Source organism: Sylvia atricapilla, chromosome 1, assembly GCF_009819655.1.
Source record: "Sylvia atricapilla isolate bSylAtr1 chromosome 1, bSylAtr1.pri, whole genome shotgun sequence".
Classification (NCBI taxonomy): domain Eukaryota; kingdom Metazoa; phylum Chordata; class Aves; order Passeriformes; family Sylviidae; genus Sylvia; species Sylvia atricapilla.
Genome location: NC_089140.1, coordinates 97,020,509 through 97,041,702, shown reverse-complemented (window position 1 = coordinate 97,041,702; position 21,194 = coordinate 97,020,509). Strand labels below are relative to the sequence as shown.

General features: G+C 34.9%; 1 protein-coding gene across 3 annotated transcripts in view; it reads left to right on the top strand.

Moving 5' to 3' along the window:
• Nucleotides 1-21,194, top strand: part of CCDC102B (coiled-coil domain containing 102B) — a 136,811-nt gene that overhangs the window by 36,116 nt on the left and 79,501 nt on the right. Inside the window, exons 6-7 of one of the 3 annotated variants that reach the window (XM_066328401.1) lie at nt 4,938-5,042; nt 8,847-9,265. The exons of 1 other annotated variant lie outside the window; for it this stretch is intronic. In XM_066328401.1, the coding sequence (XP_066184498.1) occupies nt 4,938-5,042; nt 8,847-8,891 (150 nt within the window). In that variant the 3' untranslated portion in view covers nt 8,892-9,265. Of the gene's footprint in view, nt 1-4,937; nt 5,043-8,846; nt 9,266-21,194 lie in introns of those variants that run through there. One more of the 3 variants, XM_066328393.1, reaches the window with a different exon arrangement.

Genomic DNA, 21,194 nt, shown 5'->3' with positions numbered 1-21,194 from the left:
TGTACAGCAGTGTTAATCTTGGAAGCAGGAAGGTTGATGAGTTTTCTTTAAGGCCTTAGGAGCCTTGGCACTTTTCCTCATGTTCTTACAGACTTCTAGCAGTAGAAATCTCAAAACAAACAAACAAACAAACAAACAAAAAAAACAACAACAAAAAATAATTTTTAAAAAATCCAAAAACCAGACTCCCTCCTCTATACCCCAACAAAATAGAGGTTACTTTGCAAGTAACAAAGATTCTTGGACTTGTTTTCAGTTGCACATGACTGTCTTGCAATGTGAAACCCATCTTCCTTTTTTATCTTTCTCAAAGAGGGGTGGACAGTGGAGTGGAACCATTTTCATCTTCCAAGTCCTGTAGCTACAGCTGAACTAAAACTAGAAGTGACTTAAGAGAACAGATTTATCAACATAAATGTTTTCTTCTCTTGTGTATCCTTTGAAGATGCTTCTGGCTGTATGAGCTTTTTCCTGGTCCTACAACAATTTTTTGTGAGAAGTTTTTTCTCCCAGTTGTGCTAAGGGACTATCTCATTAACTGTGTGATACCAATTCTTTTAGACCACTGATAAAACATCTTCAGACCCAATTCAACTATGTTACAGATTGTAATGATGTTTCACAATGAATTCAATGAAGGAATGTCATGCTTCTGCTTGATGTTTGCTTGATCTTCAGGCAGAGTTGGGTTTCAATTAATTTGATTCAATCTACCTAGGGGCTACATGTAAGGAAGCTGCATGTTTGCCATTCCTTCTAGCAGCTGAAGCACATTCAATACTTTGGAAGTTGATGACATCTTATAAGCTACCATTGTGAAAGAGCAGATTCTCCTTCCTTGCATTTCTTATCATTGTACAATGACCTGAAAGATAGTTGCTAAAACTGCAGTTGTTGAGTTCTTGGCTCTGGCTTTGAGAAGACTGTTGGATATGACTTTTTTTTTTTTTTGAGACAGAATTCCAGAACAGGGAAATTTACTTCTTGTGCTGAGTTTTCTGAATAACTGTAGGGAAGAAATCTTTAGGTAAGAATCCAATTCACTTGTGACTTTATGAAGATTTATGCTTATTTCTATAGGTTTTCTTTATTATGAGGATACCACAGTCCTTAATTCCTAATCAACCTGTGGCTTATTAAATTTTCAGTTTAATGTACCTCTTGCTTAATATACCTCTTGAAAATTATTCTGTAGAATAATTTGTAGCATAGATGGATGGAAATTGCCTCCATGTACAATACAGTGAGGATATCAAGAATCCTGAAAATATGTTCATTTATCTTGCTTTGGAACATAGAAAAAGCCCTGCATAGTCATTTTAGGGAAAAAAAAAAAAAAAAAAAAAAAAAAAAAGCATATTGATTTAAAATTTTCATTTTTGGTCTGCACAAACTGAAGCAGATGTTTTACATTTGCACTTGACTGAGGCTGCCTGAATTCACTAGTTTAAACAGGAGTTCTTCCCTCTCTGGGTCACAAGTCTGTTGGTCTCATTCAGCTTGCCTGTAGATTCCAACTATAAAGACAGATTACATTAGAAGCTAATGATTTGCTGTGGTTTTGTAAGATGCAGATTGGAAATTAAAAAATAAATAAACAAAACTCTTCTCAGTATCTCAGCTTTTATTTGAGATACGTAGATAATCTTTCACAGAATATGCTTTTGGTAAAGAAAATTCCAGTTTTGTGAAAGAAAAATTTTATGGGGAGAATTTCTGGTTAGATTGGCAGTTTTTTATTTCTGACATCATTGTAAAGTCAGATCAGCTAAAAGTACAGAGTTTTTTTAACATAATGCTTGTGTTCTGTCTAACTCTATTTTAAATACTTCTTTTAAAAAGCTAAAGATCATAATTCTCTAAATACACTTTCTTGCCTTTTCCAAGTTTTATAGGAAGCTAATAAATCTTTGCACTACAAAAAACCAAACAAACAATCAAACAAACAATCAAACAAAAAACCCACAACAACCAAACAAACAAAACCACAAAAAACTGAAGGGTGTTTAGAATTTCTTCTGTTTTCTGTGTGGAATCATGTTGACTGCTATATATCTTCATCATCTTTCTTTTTTGCATTCATTACACCTTGCTCTTCATCCTACTCTTTTGTTGACTAAGGGGAAGGAGAAAAATCTTGTTTCAACAAAACTTTTGGAACCTCAATTATTTTATATTGTCTTAAAATGAACAAGAGCATTAAGATTTTCCTGCTAATGAACTGTACAAGGTGGAGTTCCTTTGTCTGTGTCTGTCTTTTTTCAGGGTTCTGCCTTTCATGTTAGCCATAAAATGGTCTAGGTTACCTCTAAGATGTAATTATCCAGTTTCAAAAGGTCAGTACAGTGGTACTTCATTTCCACCATTCACCTTTGCAATTATCCACTTCATTGACAATACCTTGACCCCATTCTATGCTTTCACCACTATTCTGGTCTTCCTATTAAAAAGTAAAATTCTTTGCAAGTCTCCACAGATACATTATGGAGAGAAAATATTCACATTTTAAATTAAAAATGAAGATCTCAAGGTTTTCTTCACATGCTGTAAATTTTTTTAAGCTTTCACTTTTCTTTTTAAATGAGCATCTGGAGTTCTTCACAAGAGCATCATATAGAATGGAATATCCCTGTGGATGCTTTGAGTTAACTTTCCACTCCCAGCTTCTTGTGCAGCCCAATCCTCCTTGCTCACTGGGCAGTACAAGAAGCTGAAAACACCTTGAATTAGTGTAAACGCTGCTTGGTAACTATGAAAACTTCCCTCTGTTATCCACATTATCTTCATTCTAAATTCAGAACATAGCACTGTACCAGCTACTAGGAAGAAAATTAACTCCTATGCCAGCAGAAATCAGGACTGTTAAATATGTAAATTTATCATAATTAAATCTTGGGTGCAATAAATTGAAATTTTACAGACAGAGGTAAATAAATTTATCTTTGATATCAGATCTTCATTTGATAGCAATCTTGTGCTTAATTTCTTGACTGAAATTCAACCTTGGATGGTTTTGTGATTTCTCTCTATTTGATGCCTGACAAAAATGAATTTGTATTGATTAGTGTCAGCGCTGTGAAAAGGTGAACTTTCATGCTTTGAATTTCAGCTCTGTATTTTGGCAGGTGCATTGCAAGAACACAAGGTTTTTCATGTTCTGGAACTTTCATGGATACTTGTAATAATAAATATGCCTGCATATTTATTTAGGAAAACTTATAGGGCTTGTGACTGTAGTCCAGTAGACTGTATTTAAACAACTTGCAGAATTTTGGAAGGGAAGAAATAGTATTTGCTGCTAAATAGGGGTATGTGATTCCCTAATTTCCAACTATGGTACAGAAATTCAGTGGATAGATTTTTAAGACCTCATTAAGAACATGTGATCATCAAACATTTACTTGTGCGTTGGTGTTAGCAACTTGTTAGCAACTCTGGACCTGCTCTAATAGTTGGGTGACCTCTGCCCAAAACTGTAGACAGTGCTCGAGGTGAGGCCACTCCAACAGAGCAGAGTGGAACAATCACTTTTATTGTCCTCTGAAAATTTGAATGAGCCGCTTTATTTGGTTTCTAATTGTTTTTATTTACTCAGAAATAAGTGGGGACTGACAAGTAAGCAATTTGATTTAGCTAGATAATGACATTGTTACTCTTCACAGGATCAGAATTATGTTTCTTTTATATTATAACAGCTCATTCTCTTTGATCTGCATTCAGTACCTTTTCATTATTTTCCAGAAATTGATTTTAGAATAAAAGTAACCAACAGAACAGAAAAAGTACACTTCTATGGCTCTTTCTGAAGCCTTGTTGGCACAGATATTCTGTTTCTTCAGTGAAGAAGTGCCACAATATTTTCAGTCTCCATTTTTTATCGGTTGTAGAAATTTGCTAAAATTTTGACCTATTTTTAATACATTAGCAATTTTTTTCACCTCATTTAAAAAACCTGGAACCTTTTATTTTTACAGCTTTCAATCTGTGTTAATCTCTTTTAATCTCCTATCAAGAATCAGTTAATAATAACTTGTTAACTGTAAGTACTTTTCTATAATAATCTTCTGATAAATTTCCATTAGTACCTGATAAGTACCTGGTTTGTGTTATAAGCATAAATTCACTTTACCGTTTTTTCATTTGAAGTGTGAGAAGTATTTAATGCAGCCTTGACAAAAACCTCTATGTAGTTGTCTCTGAATAATAAATCAGATCTTTGATAATTATTCTATATGACTTAGTAATGTGTCTTTTTGTTGATGTATTTAATTCACCCTGTATATGGGTTTGAGGAACAAATTCATAAAGTTATCCTAAAATAAGGTTACAGCATTGGCCATAAATAATAATATTTCCCTTAATACTATTAATTAATGCTATGACCACAAGAAAAAGATTAGCATGAAAACTTAAAAATCTTTCCGCTGATTATGAGGATAACTGTATGCCGTACTGAAGATATACTTTCGAACTTCTCCAGTTTAAGGAACATTTTTTACAATCCTAAATTGTAAACAGAATAAAAACATGCTGATTTTTTTGTCTTTTGGAAAATAAAAAGTGAACTTTGGCATAGTCAAGCCAAAATCAGTCTCAGTATAACTTAATTTTTTTTTAATATTATTTTTCCACAAATAGCAGGGAAAAGAATAAGAATTTTTTTACGAGTTACTGTATAAAAAAGTTATCTATGCTTTATTTTTTGAAGGTGTATTTGATAAAAATTTGACTGTCTCAATTATTTTCTTTTTAAATTCAAATATTTACTTTATGATACATGGGAAACTTACACCTTGGGCTGATTTCCAAGGTGCCCATCTGTCTTTGAGGTGAAGCCATTAGCCTCACCCAGTGAAAAGCAGGGAATTTTAATCAGATTATTCTTCTTTTTGTTTGTTTTGTTTTGTTATTCTTCCTCCTACTCTCAACCTTCCTAGCTGGAAAGAGCTCAGTGCAAGAATGCCTCTGAATGGGGAAAGAGAGAGCGACTAGAAGCAGAAAAACAAAGTTTGGAAGAAGAAACTAGAAAACTAAAAATGCAGGTAAAAGAAATTCAGGAACCTTTGGAGATAAAAAAAAAATAAAGCAACATTAAATAGATGGAGTTGTCATCATTAAAATGCACACAATGGGCTTTTGTTAAAAATAAGCTTATTTTTACTTAGTTTAGTAGTATTGCTTGGATTATTTGGGGAGCGTTCATACCCAAAATTACTATATCAAAATGTCAAAAAGTGTCCCTAAAACAAAGATTATACAAGACAAAACATCCCTTACTGCATCCTAGACCTGAACAATTGGACCTCAGTGGCTTAGAATTTCTGTATGGTACAAAACCAGAAAATAGTATCTGTTCATTTTTAAAAGGAACAGGGAGAAATGACAAGTACAACAAGACTAGGAAGGAAAAATGAGGACTGGGAGGAACAGAAGAGGTTAAGTAAGCTGTGCAAACTACAGAGTCCTGATGAAGGTCAAGGCAAAGAAATACTGTGGGACAAATTATTTAATGATTTTCCTGTCTTGTTGATCATCAAATCCCTTCTTAGGAGAGGGAGAACATAAGGAGGCTCCTGTTCCTCATTTTTTTGTTCTCCAAAGTTCTGTTCACTTATTGTCCTGCTATAAATAACTTGATAATTTGTTCAGAGACTCTTAGCCTTTATTTTAGGGTTTTCTATGCTGATAACTTAATAATAATCCAGAAGGCTCCAACTTTCATTGAGACTCTAAAAATTCAAAAAATAGAAAGCAAAAAGGTCACCAAACCAAACAATCAATCGCTAAATGTACATATCCAATGCTATGAGTTGGGCAGTGAGAAACAGCAACTTTAATTTTAATTTGCCTAAATAAAAAATAATTTAATCTAATTTATATGCATTTGCTGTTGAATAACGACATTCTAAGTAACTAGATTTAGGGTTTAGTAACTAGGTAATTTCTCTTGGGAAGGACTGAGAGAGAGGTTTTATACTTGATGTCTGCTGTTAAATGTAATCATAAGATTTTTCTGTTTCCATCATGACTGAGTAATAGCAAATGGAAGGTCACGCATATAAGCCTACCCTTCTAACATATCTTACATAACAATGGGTTCTAACTTTTTTTTTTTACTACTATTTATTTTATGGTAACACATACATATCATATCAGTAGTTACTTGATTTATATGTAATGTAAGTAACTTGATGTTGGAGATATGGCCAGAAAGAGGCTCATCTGCTTAGGCATATTACTGTATTTCAAATCTCTTTTGATTATGTGTCTGTGCTGGCTTATTTGTTTGGTTGTCTTTTTAAAAAATAATTAGTTGCATACACTATTAGATATCTGTGACCAGCTCTGTTAGTAAAGCACCCCTATATTTGATTTACAATAACTGCAAAACATGGAATCACAGGACAAATGGACCTCATGAGGTGTTCGGTCCTACCTCCTGCTCAAAGCATGATCAGCTCCAAAGTCAGACTGAGTTATTCAAGGTTTTGTCCAGTGAGGTCTCAAAAACATCCAGGATTGCATGAGCTACTGTGGGCAGGGATTTGTGATGGCTTGACCCCAGCTGGCAGCTAAGCTCCCGCTCAGCCTCATTCACTCCCCAGCTCTGGGTTGGAGGACAGATTGGAGGGGCAAAATTGAGAAAAAAAACTTGTGAACTGAGGTAGAGACTGGAAAGGGGGAGAAGGGAAAAGAGGGGGGAAAATACAAAAGAGATGATGAAGAGACAATCAACACCACCAGCAGACTGATTGCCTAGTCAGTCTCTAAGCAACAGCTGCTTTGGAAAAAACATCACCATATTGTTGCATTGGGACTCTTCCTTCCCAGGTGTTGGACTTTGTCATTGCTTGATTTCACAGGGTTCTCCTTGCCCACTTCTTTCAGCTTAATGACAGATCTTCTTGATCCCACCTACAGGCAAGGACATTGTCTCTGCCTGCCCCAGCCTCAGAGGCAGACAGCAAGACCTCGATGGGAACGTTTTCCCTCCAGAGCTGTGAATTGAGCACATGCTGTATTTCTCTATTTTAGGCTGGGAACCATGCCCTGTGGTGCATCATCCCCAAGGCTGAGCTCTCTTGTAGTCTTCAGCAGCATTTCCAGCCAGATCTTCTTGCAGAGTCTGCTACAGTATCCTATGCATTCTTCTCATTGTGTCCAGGGTTCCTGGCCTCTGGCTACAGAGAGCCAGCTGTACCACTAAAAATGGTCTTCTGTGACACCAAACACCCATTGGCAACATCAGTAAAATTAAAGATCAACAAGATTAAAGTGCTGTGGCAAACCCTTAACGAGAAAATGAGCCAGTCACAGCTGGGAAAAAAGTATGGAAACAATCTTATGAGGAAAATTACCCTTTCAACAAATTATCTCCAAGTCAGTCAAGGCATTGGGGACCTGGTCAGCCACATGGGGAGAAGGCAGTGGTTTGTAAAGTTAGTTGGCATATTTCTTCACCTTGCCACGGCCACTAAATGCAAAACAGGTGTTAAGAAAGGAAAGAGTTTCTTTTACAAGTATTCCAGCCCAACTCAATTGAGATGTAGACACATCCTAATGTCACTCACTGTTGAACCTTGCCAAATTCTGAGACTGTTTCTGATTTTCTCTAATACTATAAATAACCTGAAAATTATTGCTTTGACTTCTGGTTCAAGACCCTTTTATTTCTGGGATGGTAGCTTCAAGTTCAAATAGAATAACATTATAAGCAGGGTTAGAGGAGTAAAAAAGAATGATTATTTTAATGTGGTTGATGGTTAGATGTCTAGGTCAAGAAAAATTGAAACTGCAGCTATTTAAAGGTCTTTGTGCATCTTGATCTGTATGATTATGGCTTTATTTAGCAAGTAAACACAAGGTGTACAGGTAATTTTTCATAGAATGAATCCCAAAGCAAAACACATTTGCTAATATCCTGGTTTTTTTCAAAACCTGTATTTGTGACATTATTTGGAGCATCCATTGTAGTTGTTTAAAACAATATCCAGTATTATTAATTGGTATATGGCTGATTCATACTTGTAGAGGATAAAAGCAAACATTTTTTGTTTAGTAGCAGTTTTAGTAGTATTAAAACATGGTATTAATACACAGAAATTAAATCTTTACATCCTTGTCTAAACAATTTCATGTTGACAGTTATCTTGCTCTTTAATATGTACACATACCTCCATAGGACATGGAATTTGTGCAATGTCTAGCCACTTGTAGTAGTAAACCACATAGATTGACATTCTGAGCATAAAATTTAATATTAATTATGCCTTTCAAATAGTGTGAGTCATTAATATTATTCGTAGCTGGCAGTATGCTGGTTTGAAATGTTTCTACATACAGTTTTAAAAGGTTAACTTCTGCTGTACAAGATGAGCAGAATTGATGAAAGAATTGGGATCAGACATTGTTACTGTGCAGTATTATTGATTGTACTTCTGGAAATGGAAAATACCATTTAAATTAATAGATATATTATTTGACTAATATCATGGTAAAAAAAAATTTAAATGGATCTAACTGGTTCATCTAGGAACAGATAACCACCTTGTTGATGGTATAAATTAACATCCAAAACACGATGCTTATGGAAAAATATTTTCTCTTTCATCTGTGAATATGATCTTGAAAAAAATTATAAATTAATTTTGAGGCATAGTAAATATTTTTTGTATTATCTCATGATTATGAGAAATAGCTGGCTGTGAAATATTAAATTAATGGAACATGTTTTTTAGTGGACTTGGATATTGAACTTTAGAGCTTTTGGATGCATAAACTAATTTTTACTTTAAGTTTACATTCTATCAAACTTCAATCAAACTTCACTGTACTGTGGCCTGCAGGAAGAAGCCACAGTTGAGCAGTTCATGAAGGATTGTATCCCATGACACCCCTCACTCTGATACAGGGGAACAGCATGAGGAGGAAGGAGAAGCAGAGAGAAGCTGTTGTGGATTGACCCATATCCTGACATTCCCCTTCTGGGCATAGAGAGAAGAGGTAGTGGAGAAAATAGGGAAAGAAATGGTGTTGAGCCTGAGAGGAAGTCTAAGAAGGAAGGAAGGTGATTTTAGTTTTGTCCTTGTTTTTAACCATCCTACTCTATTTTTAACTGGTAATATATTTAATTTTCCCTAGTCAAGTTTATTTATCTCAATCCACGAAACCTATTTTCCTTTCTGCTCCTGTCCTGTAGAGGAGAGGCGTGAGACAGCAGCTGGGAGGGAATCTGGAATTCAGCCGAGGTTATCCCATCATATTGTCAGAGTGTGTTCCTCACATCAATGTGTGTTCCTCACATTTCACAGGCAACATTTACTTTTTTTGATGCAATTTCAATGAGGCTGGTTTTCTTTGTATTTTGAAAATATAAGAACATTATCCCCTGTCTCCTTTCCCTTAGACCCTTTCCTTTCCTCCCTTAGAAGTGAAAGGACTATTTTTTCTTCCTGATTATATGAGGTTTTTAATGATGGTTTTCTTCTATGCAGAAAATAATTAGTCTGCTGCAGCCCTGAAGTCTTCCTAACAGTATCACTGTGTAAACTCTAATTTTTATGGATACAATGTTTTGGTGTGGGAATAGGTACAATGTGAATGACCTTCTTCCTTACCTTAACTACAAAACCCAAAAGAAAACAAGTAAAGGCTATAAGACTAAATTGCTGCTCCCTTTATCTTTTAATCCCTAAATCTTATTCAATTCTAATTGAATAAGAAATCAAAGTTCAAACATTCCCTTTTTTTTGTTACGATCTAGAAAAATCAAATTAACAGAAATTAAAAAATAAAAATCATCTGTCTCTGCACATCTCTAAAGAAGATGTTATAACACAGCTGTACTCACTTCCAGATTTATTTTTTAATAAAGACTAGACCACCACAGTAGCACACTTTTGATGAGAGACAGCCTTATTACTCTGAGCTCCGCAGAAATGTATCACAAGTTATTAATTATAACAGATTTTGCAAGTACAGTTGAGAAATAAAATTTAAGAAGTGGTCAAGAAAAATAAAAGGAGCAAGATGAAAACTGCTGCAGCTGCATAAACACATCTTTACATTTTGGTTAAAAGACACAATGTGGCTTTAAGGTAAATTCTTTCGTCATCCTCACCTTAATTGGTATTGCTTTAATTCAGAATGATTTTGTGCACATTAATTCTTTCTAAAGGAAACCATGTGAGAAGTTCTGCTTCAGGTATTAGCAGTCCCTGCTCTAAGCTGTGAGAGTGTGGATATATCTGGGGTGTTGACAGTTTTTGGGATGGCCTAAGGACACATGGGGATTAAGGGCCACAGAAGCAGGAAAAATCTTGACTCCTGTGTTGGAGTGTGGAGTTTGCTGCTCTGTCTGTTTACCAACTTCTGCTGTGCTGAATTAGGAGTGTGAGGTAGGGCCAAATGTGAGAGGAGTGGCAAACTGCTTCCTTGTCAACAGTGAGCATGTTCAGAGAGTGTTAGACAGTGATCTACACACTCTCTGAATGCCTGCAGAGTTCCAGATGTGTTTGGAGAAGGCACACAGTACAGAGAAGGAGCTTTATAATTTGCCTGGATGATAAGAGAGGCATTTGAATACTAAGGGCTTATATTAATTGCCATGTGTTTCACTGCTGGTTTTGTGTCATGGATCTCTTGGACTGAGTATTTTATATTTTTTTGTTTCATCAGAACAAAACTCAAGAGGAGATATAATTATGCTGATATTGTTAAACCCTTTGATATTCATCTATATTCATCTAGCACTGTCATCCAGTGGAGTAGTGTATTTGTTTCAACAAAAACCACTGGGGCTGGTTGTTACAATGATAAAACAATACAGGCTGCAAAATGGCCTCCCTTAATGGATTTCTAAAACACAATATATTTAGTCAGAATTATAACATATAGTAGAGTTGGTTTTGTATGTTCATTTTCTAATTACTTTCTGTTAAAATGCTCATTTCAATTCTTTAGAGAATTGATTGAATTGTAGAGCTAAAACTAGTAAAAATAGAAACAGATATGTTTCCTCTAGCAAATTATGCTGATGTTTAATAAAAGAAAGGGAAAATATTACTAGATTACATTGTTACAGATCAACACTCAGTATTGTACATTTCTCACCAATTTGTTTCTAGTTTCAATGATATTTAATTCAGAATTCCTGACAAGAAAAGATGAAAGTCCAAGAAGAGATTTAATATTAATCCCTCATTTGCATCTAACTAGTGATATAACTTTAAGAACATTAATATTCTTCAAATATTTCATTAAATTTTATTATTTTATCACCTATTTTATAACTTCTTGAATGGGGCTTTAAATTGTAATGATACATTTTTCAAATATCTTATTTTTTTTTTAATTACATATTTTTTCATGGTGATGGAAACCGGAAAAGCTATAATTTTTTTTGATGCATGTGTATAATTAGCTATTCAATATTGTATTCTTTTTTGTTAGCAAAATATTTTTATTTCACTTAAGGATACATATTTAGTATTGTTCTATAGTTCCCCAGCTCTACTGCATCACATCCCTCCCTGTTTTTCCAGTCAGTTGGGAAAGCTTGCTTTAAAACACTCAGTTACCTTTTTTATTTTTGCAGAGTAGCGTGAGAGTACTTGCATGCCATTGGAATAAAAGTTCATCTAGTCCTATATCCCATTTTTGACATTGACCAAAAATGGGCATGTATAGAATACTTACTGAGAGCAGCACAGGAATACTGTCTCAAAGAACTGCTGTGGCTTCTTAGCAATTCACGTCTCAGAAGTTTCCAGAATAAGATCAGTGTTTTTCAACTCTAATGCTTCTACTAGATTTTCTTTTCTTTTTTTGTAATTTTTAAAAATGGTTTAGAACACATGTAAATTTTTAACATCCACTATGCCTTGTCATGAAAAAATTATAAATTCAGCTCCACATTAGTAAAACATTTACACTGTTTGCTTTACATCTACTTTTACGTTTTCATGATACTGAAACAGAAAATTAATTCAGTTCCCTCTTTCTTCACACCATCACTCATATGATCTTCCAACACTATAGAAACTGCTCACTTATTCCTCTCTTATTTCCCTTCCCATTTTTTTTTTCCTAATTTAGTAACTAGGTATTCCTGTATGTAAGGGTCTTTTTTTATTTCAGCTAAGTTTCTCCAAGAATGACTGTAGAAGATCTTTCTTAAATGCCGTTTTAAGGCCTGCCTAGACCTTTGATCTAGCAGGGTCAATTTATTGACTCATTTAGAATCTGGCATAAGTTACTAACACCTAAGATTTTTTTGAATAAAAACTGTTTTGATTCTTCTTCAATAAATCATATATGGCAATACCTCATCTGATTTGTTATAAAGAATTTCAATATCAGTTCTTTCTGGGCTTTTTTTTTTTTTTCTCTCTTGAAGCATTTTAAAAATTGTCTTTGTGTTAGCTGTTTTCTAGGCTTTTCGAATTCTTTAATGTCTGGTATCCAGTCCCAGGACTTTTTAACTATCAATTTTGTCTCCTTGATTTATGACAATGTTCAGTTTGAGACGGATCCTCTAATGTAACCCCTATATATATACATATGGGCACAGAATTATTTATTTCTATGCTTCTCCTGTGTGAATACAGATCCAACTCAAGTAGCTTTCTTGTTTCCTTTTTTGATATTGTTTATGTAGTTGACCATGAGATTTCTTGCTGTTGATTTGTTAGAAAAAGAATTCAAATAGTTTTCGTAACTTCTGCAAGTTGTTCCTCATATCCCATTTGGCCTCTCTTAATTATCTTTATAAAAGTCCTGGCAGATTTTAAGATCTGTTTTCCCCCCTTATAAAAAGATAGTGCACTATTCATATGATATAATATTTTATCTAGTTCCCTTATGAAATAACCACAGTAGACCCTCCCCTAGAATATATGTATGAGAAGCTGATTTAACTTTCTTCTGCACTGTTCTCAGGCTTGAATATGTTTTCAGATTGTTCCCAAAGTCTATAATAAGATAAAATTATCATCTTTAATTATCTTTTTTTTCCCATTTTATTAATTCCTAAAATATTTTCTTAACATTATTGCAGTTGATAGAAGGTCAGGAATTTTACTTGTTTGTTTTCTTTTCTTTTGTCTCATGATTAAGTTGTCATTTGGTAAAGGGGAAAATGTGTGCCCAAGTGTGCCAATGTTCTGTTCAAGTTTAATTCCTTTGAATTCAGCCTGTCAAATCTGATTAATCAGTGATTAATCTTTTCAGTTATATAGAAATTTTGGCCCTGTGTGAAATATCTGAAAGTTTGTCTCAATTGGCAAGGTACTTGCTACAGTTACTGAATATTTTAAAATATTTCCTCTGATTAACTTTCAACTTATTTGAAATAGAAGACTTTTTAATTCACTTGTTGCAAGAAAAGGAGATGGACTTATATTTGTGGGGGCCTTCTAAGTCAGGATATTCTGTTATTCAAATTACTTTTTAAGAAAACTTAAAAAAAATTTAAAATGTAAGGAGAGGCTAATTCAGCCTTCAGTTTGGAATGTCATTTAACAGTCTTGTAAAAAGAACAAAAGGAACTGTTCCTCAGCAGTATCTCTCTTAAAAATTCATGCTCATGGATTTGAACATTTTTGACATTTGGAAATTTCAGTTCTTTGAACAATCAGCAATAGATGTTTGAAATATCTTGTGCTTTGCCTTGTTGTGCTATGCATAGCCCATTGCTTTCAGAAAGAGCTATCTTGGGTTATTATGTTCATTGAAGAGATTATGGCTCAGTTGTCCCTGATCTGCCCTCTCACTTTCTGACCCTTTTAGCCAAATTTGTGTAAGGATATGTCTCTATGTAAATCTTCATAATATTTCTTAGTACTTCTCTCTTTCCTTTTCCTTATTTCATCCCTCCCTTCCTCCCTCTCTTCCTCCCTTCCTCTCTTACTTATTTATCCTTTCCTCTTCTACTTATTTATCCCAGTATAACCAGCTCAAAAAGTGGGACAATTTACAAATGTGAATCTCATGAGATTTAACAAGATCAGGCACAAGGGGCTGTGCCTGGGTCACGACATCTCCCAGAATCAACACAGACTGGGGGATGAACAGATTGAGAACACTTCTGTGAGAAGGACTTGGGGGTGCTGGTGCATGAGAGGCTGGACATGAGCCACCAATGTGCTCTTGCATCCCAGAAAGCCAGAAGTGTCCTGGGCTGGCATCCAAAGCAGTGTGGGCAGTAGGCGAGGAAGGGGATTCTGTCCCTCTGCTCTGCTCTGCTCTGGTGAGAGCCCACCTGGAGTGTTGCATCCAGCTCTGTTTTCCTCAATACAAAAAGGAGTTTGACCTGTTGGAGCAAGTCCGGGGCAGTCCACCAAGATGATCGGAGGGGTGGAGATCTTCTTCTACAGGGCATGGCTGAGGGAACTGAGTTTGTTCAGAGTTGGGAAAGAGGAGGTGGAGGGGTTACAGGCTTCCAATATCTAAGGTGGCCCTATGAGAAAGATGGAAAATGACTATCTACAAGGATGTGTAGTGACAGAAAAATGTGGAATGGCTTCAAAGTGGAAGAGAGTAGGTTTGGATTAGATATTAGGAAGTAATTCTTTATTGTGGGGGTGCCAAGGCACTGGTGCAGGTTGCCCAGAGAAGCTTTGGTTGCCTCATCCCCAGAGGTGTACAAGGCCAGATTGGATGGAGCTCTGAGCAACCTGGTCTAGTGAAGGATGTATCTGTCTATGGCAGAGGTTTGGAATCACATGATGTTTAAGGTCCCTTCCAACCCAAACCATCCTATGATTCTATGATTATATGAGAAGAGTAATCTAAATCTAATTGGAAATAGTCTGATATTTCTTCATTTGACCTTATTAAAAAAAAAAATTAAAAAGAGCACAATACTTTGAGGCTTAGGAATTTCATAAAATTTTAGTCTTGTGTCATAGAAGAGAACTGAGATAACAGCTTTTATTTTGTTATTATTTAAGGTAATTTTGTCAAGATTCAATTTCTCAAAAAACAACACTTATTTTCACACATTGGAGACTGAGAGTCCCCTAATAGCATAAATACTTCTCTATGGATCTGAACACGTCTTGTCTGACCTTGTCTCTTCCCATATGCTTTGCTTTCCTCAGTTTAGGAATATTGACCTCTCTGTCTTCTTTGGTTCCAGAAAATTTGTGTTGAAGGAAAATAATAGCTTATGTAAGATAACCAATGTTAATTTCTCTATCTAAAGGCAAAATCCATTTGTTCTGTTTTCTTTCTTTTTTTTTAAGATTCTTTGACCAGAATTTTATCTGTACTTGATGGGGCCAAAGATGTTCTTTGGTTGTAGTCTTAAACTGCCCTTCTTATTACAAAAACATTGTGAAAGAAAATTATTTGTTTTTAATAAGGGAATAAAATCTAATATTTCTAGTATAGTTAGGAGTGAATACGTTAAAAAACTATTTCAAGACATTCTCAAGCTTATGTTACATGTACTGACATATAACATAATTGCAAAAGAAAACAAATTATCTTCAACATTATTTTACCTATTATGTACAAGCAGAAATATCAATCATGAAGTCATTTAGCAGGAACTCTTAGATATCATAATAAATCCTTACTTTCAGCCATACATCTTACCAGGAGTATTTATTTTCACATTACCAAATGTGTAATACAAATGAGTTGCAACCATGTTGGAAGATGCAATTTCTTTAGTGCCAGGTGGTATGAATTATTTAATACACTGTTGTACACCTTGCTTAAGCATGTTGTAGAAACCCTTACGAATGTTATCTTAGAACACATTTTTCTGTCCTAGAGTTTGCCAAGAAATCCTTGTAATTTTGCAAGTGATTAGTCTGTGGAGACTGCTTTTTTTCCAGTGTTGTATAGATATGTAATGGCTGTAAGTAAAGTGTTTAGAATCCAGAATTCCTCTTGTGTTGCACTACTGTAATTCTGGTGTCAGCATCAAAATCAGTATGTTAACCTCTACCCCAACATGTCAGAAGGGTACCTGTTCCCCAAAGAAAGCCAAGCCAGGAGCTGAGCAACACTTACTTTTGGTTTCCAGAAGAGCATTTTGTCCAAGATCATTTCTAAAAGGGGAACAGGGGCATGCCCTCAGCTTTACTATCTCTAAATTGTCCCAAAGCCCAGGCAGCCCAGTCTCTGCCCTTACAGCCCCATTGTCCATCACTTAGTGTCTGAATTAGAACTTGTCTAGGAGGCTATAAAACTGTTAAAGACAAATAGCTTCAGCCCAGTCTAATTCACCAAAATATGAATTGATTAAATATGAGGAATTTTTCTGTTTTTATTTTTTCTGTTTTTTGTTTGCTTTTTGTTTGGGTTTGTTTTGTTTTGGTTTGTTTTTTTGGGTTTATTTGTGGATGATTTTTTTGTTTGGTTTGTTTTGGTCATTTGTTTTGGGGTTTCTTTTTTGTGTTTTTTTGTTTTTCATTATTGTTTTGTGGTTGTTCACTGTTCTGGTAAACTAATCGATTAATAACTTTTATGTCATGTTGAAGGTCAACACTGGTGATTGCTGACCTTCAAATGGAAATGACTGTAATGGGCTCCTGTATAGTTGAGTGGAAATACCTTTTACCAAGTCTAATGGCCTAGAACTGATAAGTTTAAATCAATTACTCTACATTCACACTCTTGTGGTTTTATGATCACTGGGTGTAAAGGTATCTGCAGTTCTGAATTGTCTCAGACATTTACAACTCATCACACGACACACCATGATTGAAGAAGGTGCTTTTTTGTGATATTTCCAGCTAACTAAGTGGAAGTGAATGCTTTTGGCAGTTCTGCATCCCTGGCTCCCATGGTATAAGGGAGATCAATTTACATGAAGAATATTGTTGGTAAAATCTGAAAGGTCATGATACTCAGACATACATAATACATACATAATAGTCTGCCTTCTGAAAAATCAATCTGTCTGCATTGATTAGGTGAAGAAAGCTATTGATGTTTCTGTTTGTTTCAGAAACTGATGGTTGTACTGAGAGCAAACTTTATTTCTATTGTCCTTACTGGGACTTCTTAAGTCTAATAAATAAATAATTTTATTTTATATACAAGAATAATCTTTATGATTTAGAAAATATTGACTCCAAAAATTAAAAATTTTAGGAAAATGTGCTATAAAGAGAAAGAACCTAAGGTCTTAGAGTAAAATAATGAGAGATTTTTTAATTTTTTAATTCTCAACAAAACTAGATTTGACTCTACTCCTTTCTGTTTTCACAATACTCCACAAAAAACTTGTAGCTTATAAACGGTTTGATTTGTTTCCATCAAGATGTAATAAAACTTCAAAATTGAAAAAAAAATTGTGGTGTTCACACTATAAGATGAAGAATAGTGAAGATAATAAAAAGCCTTGAATGCTTATAGGGTTTTTAGATGAATGTATGCATTCCCTGAAATAGGAAGAGAGAAATATTGAGGAAATTATATGCCCTGATACCATTGTGACTACACTTTAGTTTTCTGCTGCTAATTGATTAGGTAATGAAGGATTTTAAAAGATATTTTCTGAATTTCTAGTATTTTTTCACTATATTAGTTAGTTCTTATCCAAGAAGAAATTATTTTCTTCCAAGTGCTTATTTTTCTGAAATGTTTTAGGTCATGAAATTTAGCCTCTAATTTATTTATAAAGGTTTTATTACTAGTGACCCAAATACATGATGACAAGTCACAAGAGGTTTTCAAGGAGACCTTTCTGAGTGTGTGGTGCTCAGTAGCTCCTAAATGCAGATAAGTTAATTTCACTGAAGAGTGGATGCAACTTGCACAGAAATGTTAAATCAAATGCTTCAGGATATGCCTATATTAAATTTCATAAGAACCAATCAGGATCATGTGCACAAAGCAGAAGTTTTACACTTTGGAATGCTGAAGGTCATACGCCTATCAGACAGAAGTTGTGAAAACTGGAGTCTATGAGGAGAAGTGTCTAGAAATACTTCTTACATCAGATTCTTCTTATTCCTCATATGGAAAAAAATTCCCCACAACTCTGTTTTTCTTTATGATGAAAACAAGATCTGTCTCTAAATCTTGGACATGGTTCCCTAACTTGCATACAATACTTTGGAATATTAAAGTATGTTCCATATAATTTTCTATAATTTTCTGAATAAGTACCCTTATACTATGCATTTGTGTTTTGTCCATTTTAAAGATGTGTTCGTATACAGAAAAAATAAAATAGAAACAATTGATTTTAAAAACCTCCATAATATCTATAATCAAAACACCATAATATTTAAAAAAGAGCTTTAAAAAATATTGGTGTTCAATCTTGTAAGCCAAAACTTCACTTGTTCTTTCTATTCACTAAATTATTAAATGTATAAATACACTACATTAATGTCTTCTCCTTATCCTGAAAAAGAAATAAAAATTAAACTAATTTTAATGTCCTAATAAGTAGGATTACTTGGCATTACTTCTATAAATGGTCATACAAGACTAGACACAGTAAAAAATTTTACTTATTTGAGGCTTCTTTCTTTGAGCTAAGAAGAAGAAAATGGAATTATGCTTTTAAATCATACAGCCCTTAAAATGATTGCAAACATGTTTGGATTGAAACACATTACACTTTGGGCTGTTTTATGAAAAGGAAAGAGTTGTTAGCTGGTGTGTTGTAACTGTATATTGTATTTTAAATAAACCTCTTTGGGGTTAGGATCGTTCCTGCACAGAAGGTAAAAATAACTTTTCTGAAGAGGAGTGAGACAAAGAGGGAACGAAATTTAGGATTTTTTTAACCTAAAACATTGATATGAATGACAAAGCAATTTAAACAACATAGCTATTTTACATACTCCCAAGTAGCATATATGGAATAATAGAATCAGAGAATCATAAAATGGTTTATGGTGGAAGGGACCTTAAAGACAATTTAGTTCCTACCCCCATTACCATGTGCAGGGACAATTTCTAATAGACCAATAGTTTGTTTAGAGCTCCATCCATCCTGGCTTTGAACACTTCCAGGGATGGGACCTCCACAGCTTCTCTGGGCAACCTGTTCCAGTGCCTCATCACTGCCACAGTAAAGAATTTCTTCACAGTATCTAATCTAAACCTATCCTCTTTCAATTTGAAGCCATTCCCTCTTGTCTTGTCACTGCAGGTAAAAAAGGTCCCTGTCCATTTTTCTTGTATGCTCCCTTTAGGTACTGGAAGGTTACAATTAGGTCACACCAAAGCCTTCTCTTTTCCAAGTTAAAGAAACACAATTCTCTCAGCTTTTCCTCACAGGAGAAGTTCTCCTTTCCTCAAATCAACTTGGTGGCCTCCTCTGGGCTCACTCCAGCAAGTGCATGTCTTTTTGTACTGAATACCCCAGAGATGGATGCAGGGTAAGAATCCCCTCCCTTGCTCTGCTTCCCACATTTCTTTGGATGCAGCCTGGGACACTTCTGCCTTTCTGGGCACCAAACACACATGGCTGGATCATGTCCAGCCTCTCACCCACCAGCAACTCCAAGTCCTTCTCAGCAGGGCTGCTCTCAATCTGTTCATCGCCCAGCCTGTGTTGATACTGGGGATTGCCCTGACCCAGGTGCAGCCCCTTGCACTTGGTCTTGTTAAACCATGAGATTTGCATTGTCCCACTTCTTGAGTTTGTCCAGGTCCCTCTGGATGGTATCCTGTCCTTCAGGCTGGTTAACTGTACCACTCAGCTCAGTGTCATCTGCAAATTTGCCAAGGGTGCGCTCAGTTCCTTCGTCTTTGTCATTAATGAAGACATTAAATTACTCTGGTCCCAATACAGACCAGTACAGAAAATACAGTTTGGTTTTATAAATACTTATAATAGAAATAGAAGGAAGAATGTTTTGTAGTGGTGGAGAATCATAGGGAAATTGTGAACCACCCAGTTCATGGCATTTTCCAAAACTCAGGCACTTGATGTGAACTCAATTTTCTTATACCTTCAAGCAGTAAATCAGCATAACAGATTCAGAAGTCTCTATAGATGCTATTTAAGAATGCTAAAACAAATACTATGCAATCACTAGTCTACCTGTTGTGAACTCTTACCTACCTGATGTATTTTTCTTTTAACACAATAATTATTATAAATTAAAATATTCAGGCTCTTTAATTAAATCAGTGGTCTGTGTATAAACTACTGAGCTGTGGATTTGGACTAATGAAACAGGCTGATAGAGTCCAGCTTGGATGTGCAGGTAGGCTGCAGTACTTCCTGTCTATCAGTTCCTACATTTGAACTGTGGACAAAAGATATGAAATTGTATTTTTCCTATTTTTAAACACTGCTGCTGGGCTAAGGAACTTGCACAGGAGTATTTGTTCAGTTTGGTTCCAGAGAAAGAGGAGCTGCTTCATAAAATCAGCAAAATTGATATTTAGAAATGTCACCCATGATATGGTGGCCTTTTCTAATATATCCCAAGGTAAATATAACCTTTCACTCAAAATTTTTGTTGTTGAAATTACTTAGTTGTATAGCCTGTTTCTTATTTGAAGTCTTTAATATTTAAATGATTTTACGAAAAAAAAAACCCAAAAAACCAAAAAAACACCAAACCAAAAAAACAACCACCACCAACATATTTTTAAGCAGACCTACCTTTTTTTTTGCATCTCAATATCATTGATTTCTATTTATATATATGGTAGTAATGGTTAGAAGTTAGCATGGTAGGAAATGGTTGAGCAGAATTTGAATGTTTGATTGAACAATTCCCACTAAGAAGTGGATAAATAGGCCTTGTTAGGCAAAAAGGAATTCTTGGTGTGAGAAACATATGGGAAATGGCGGAAAGCATGAATACTAAATCAAAATTTTTATGATATGGTGCTATCTTTCTACGCATTGTCCTCACAAGCCAAGAGGAATGCTGTAATAGTTTAATCTTTAAACTTTTTTACTTTTTCTGTGCATTGTGTCCTCTTACCTTTTGCCCCAGCCTGCTGCAAAGCCAGGCATAACTCCCCCAATGACACCAGCAAATATTGACAGGAAAATTGTGCTGCTTTAGAATAGCCCTCAGCTAAATTGCTCAGGAGACCTATCAAAAGTGTCTTACAGTTCTCATAGCACACATATTAGGGTTACCTTCTGGGTGATCTGAGAGAAAAATAGTGCTACCTACTTTCTTTTCAAGATCAGAAATAGAAATATTACCCTGGCTTTGGATGTGCTCAGAAAATTGCTTGTTGTGAATTCT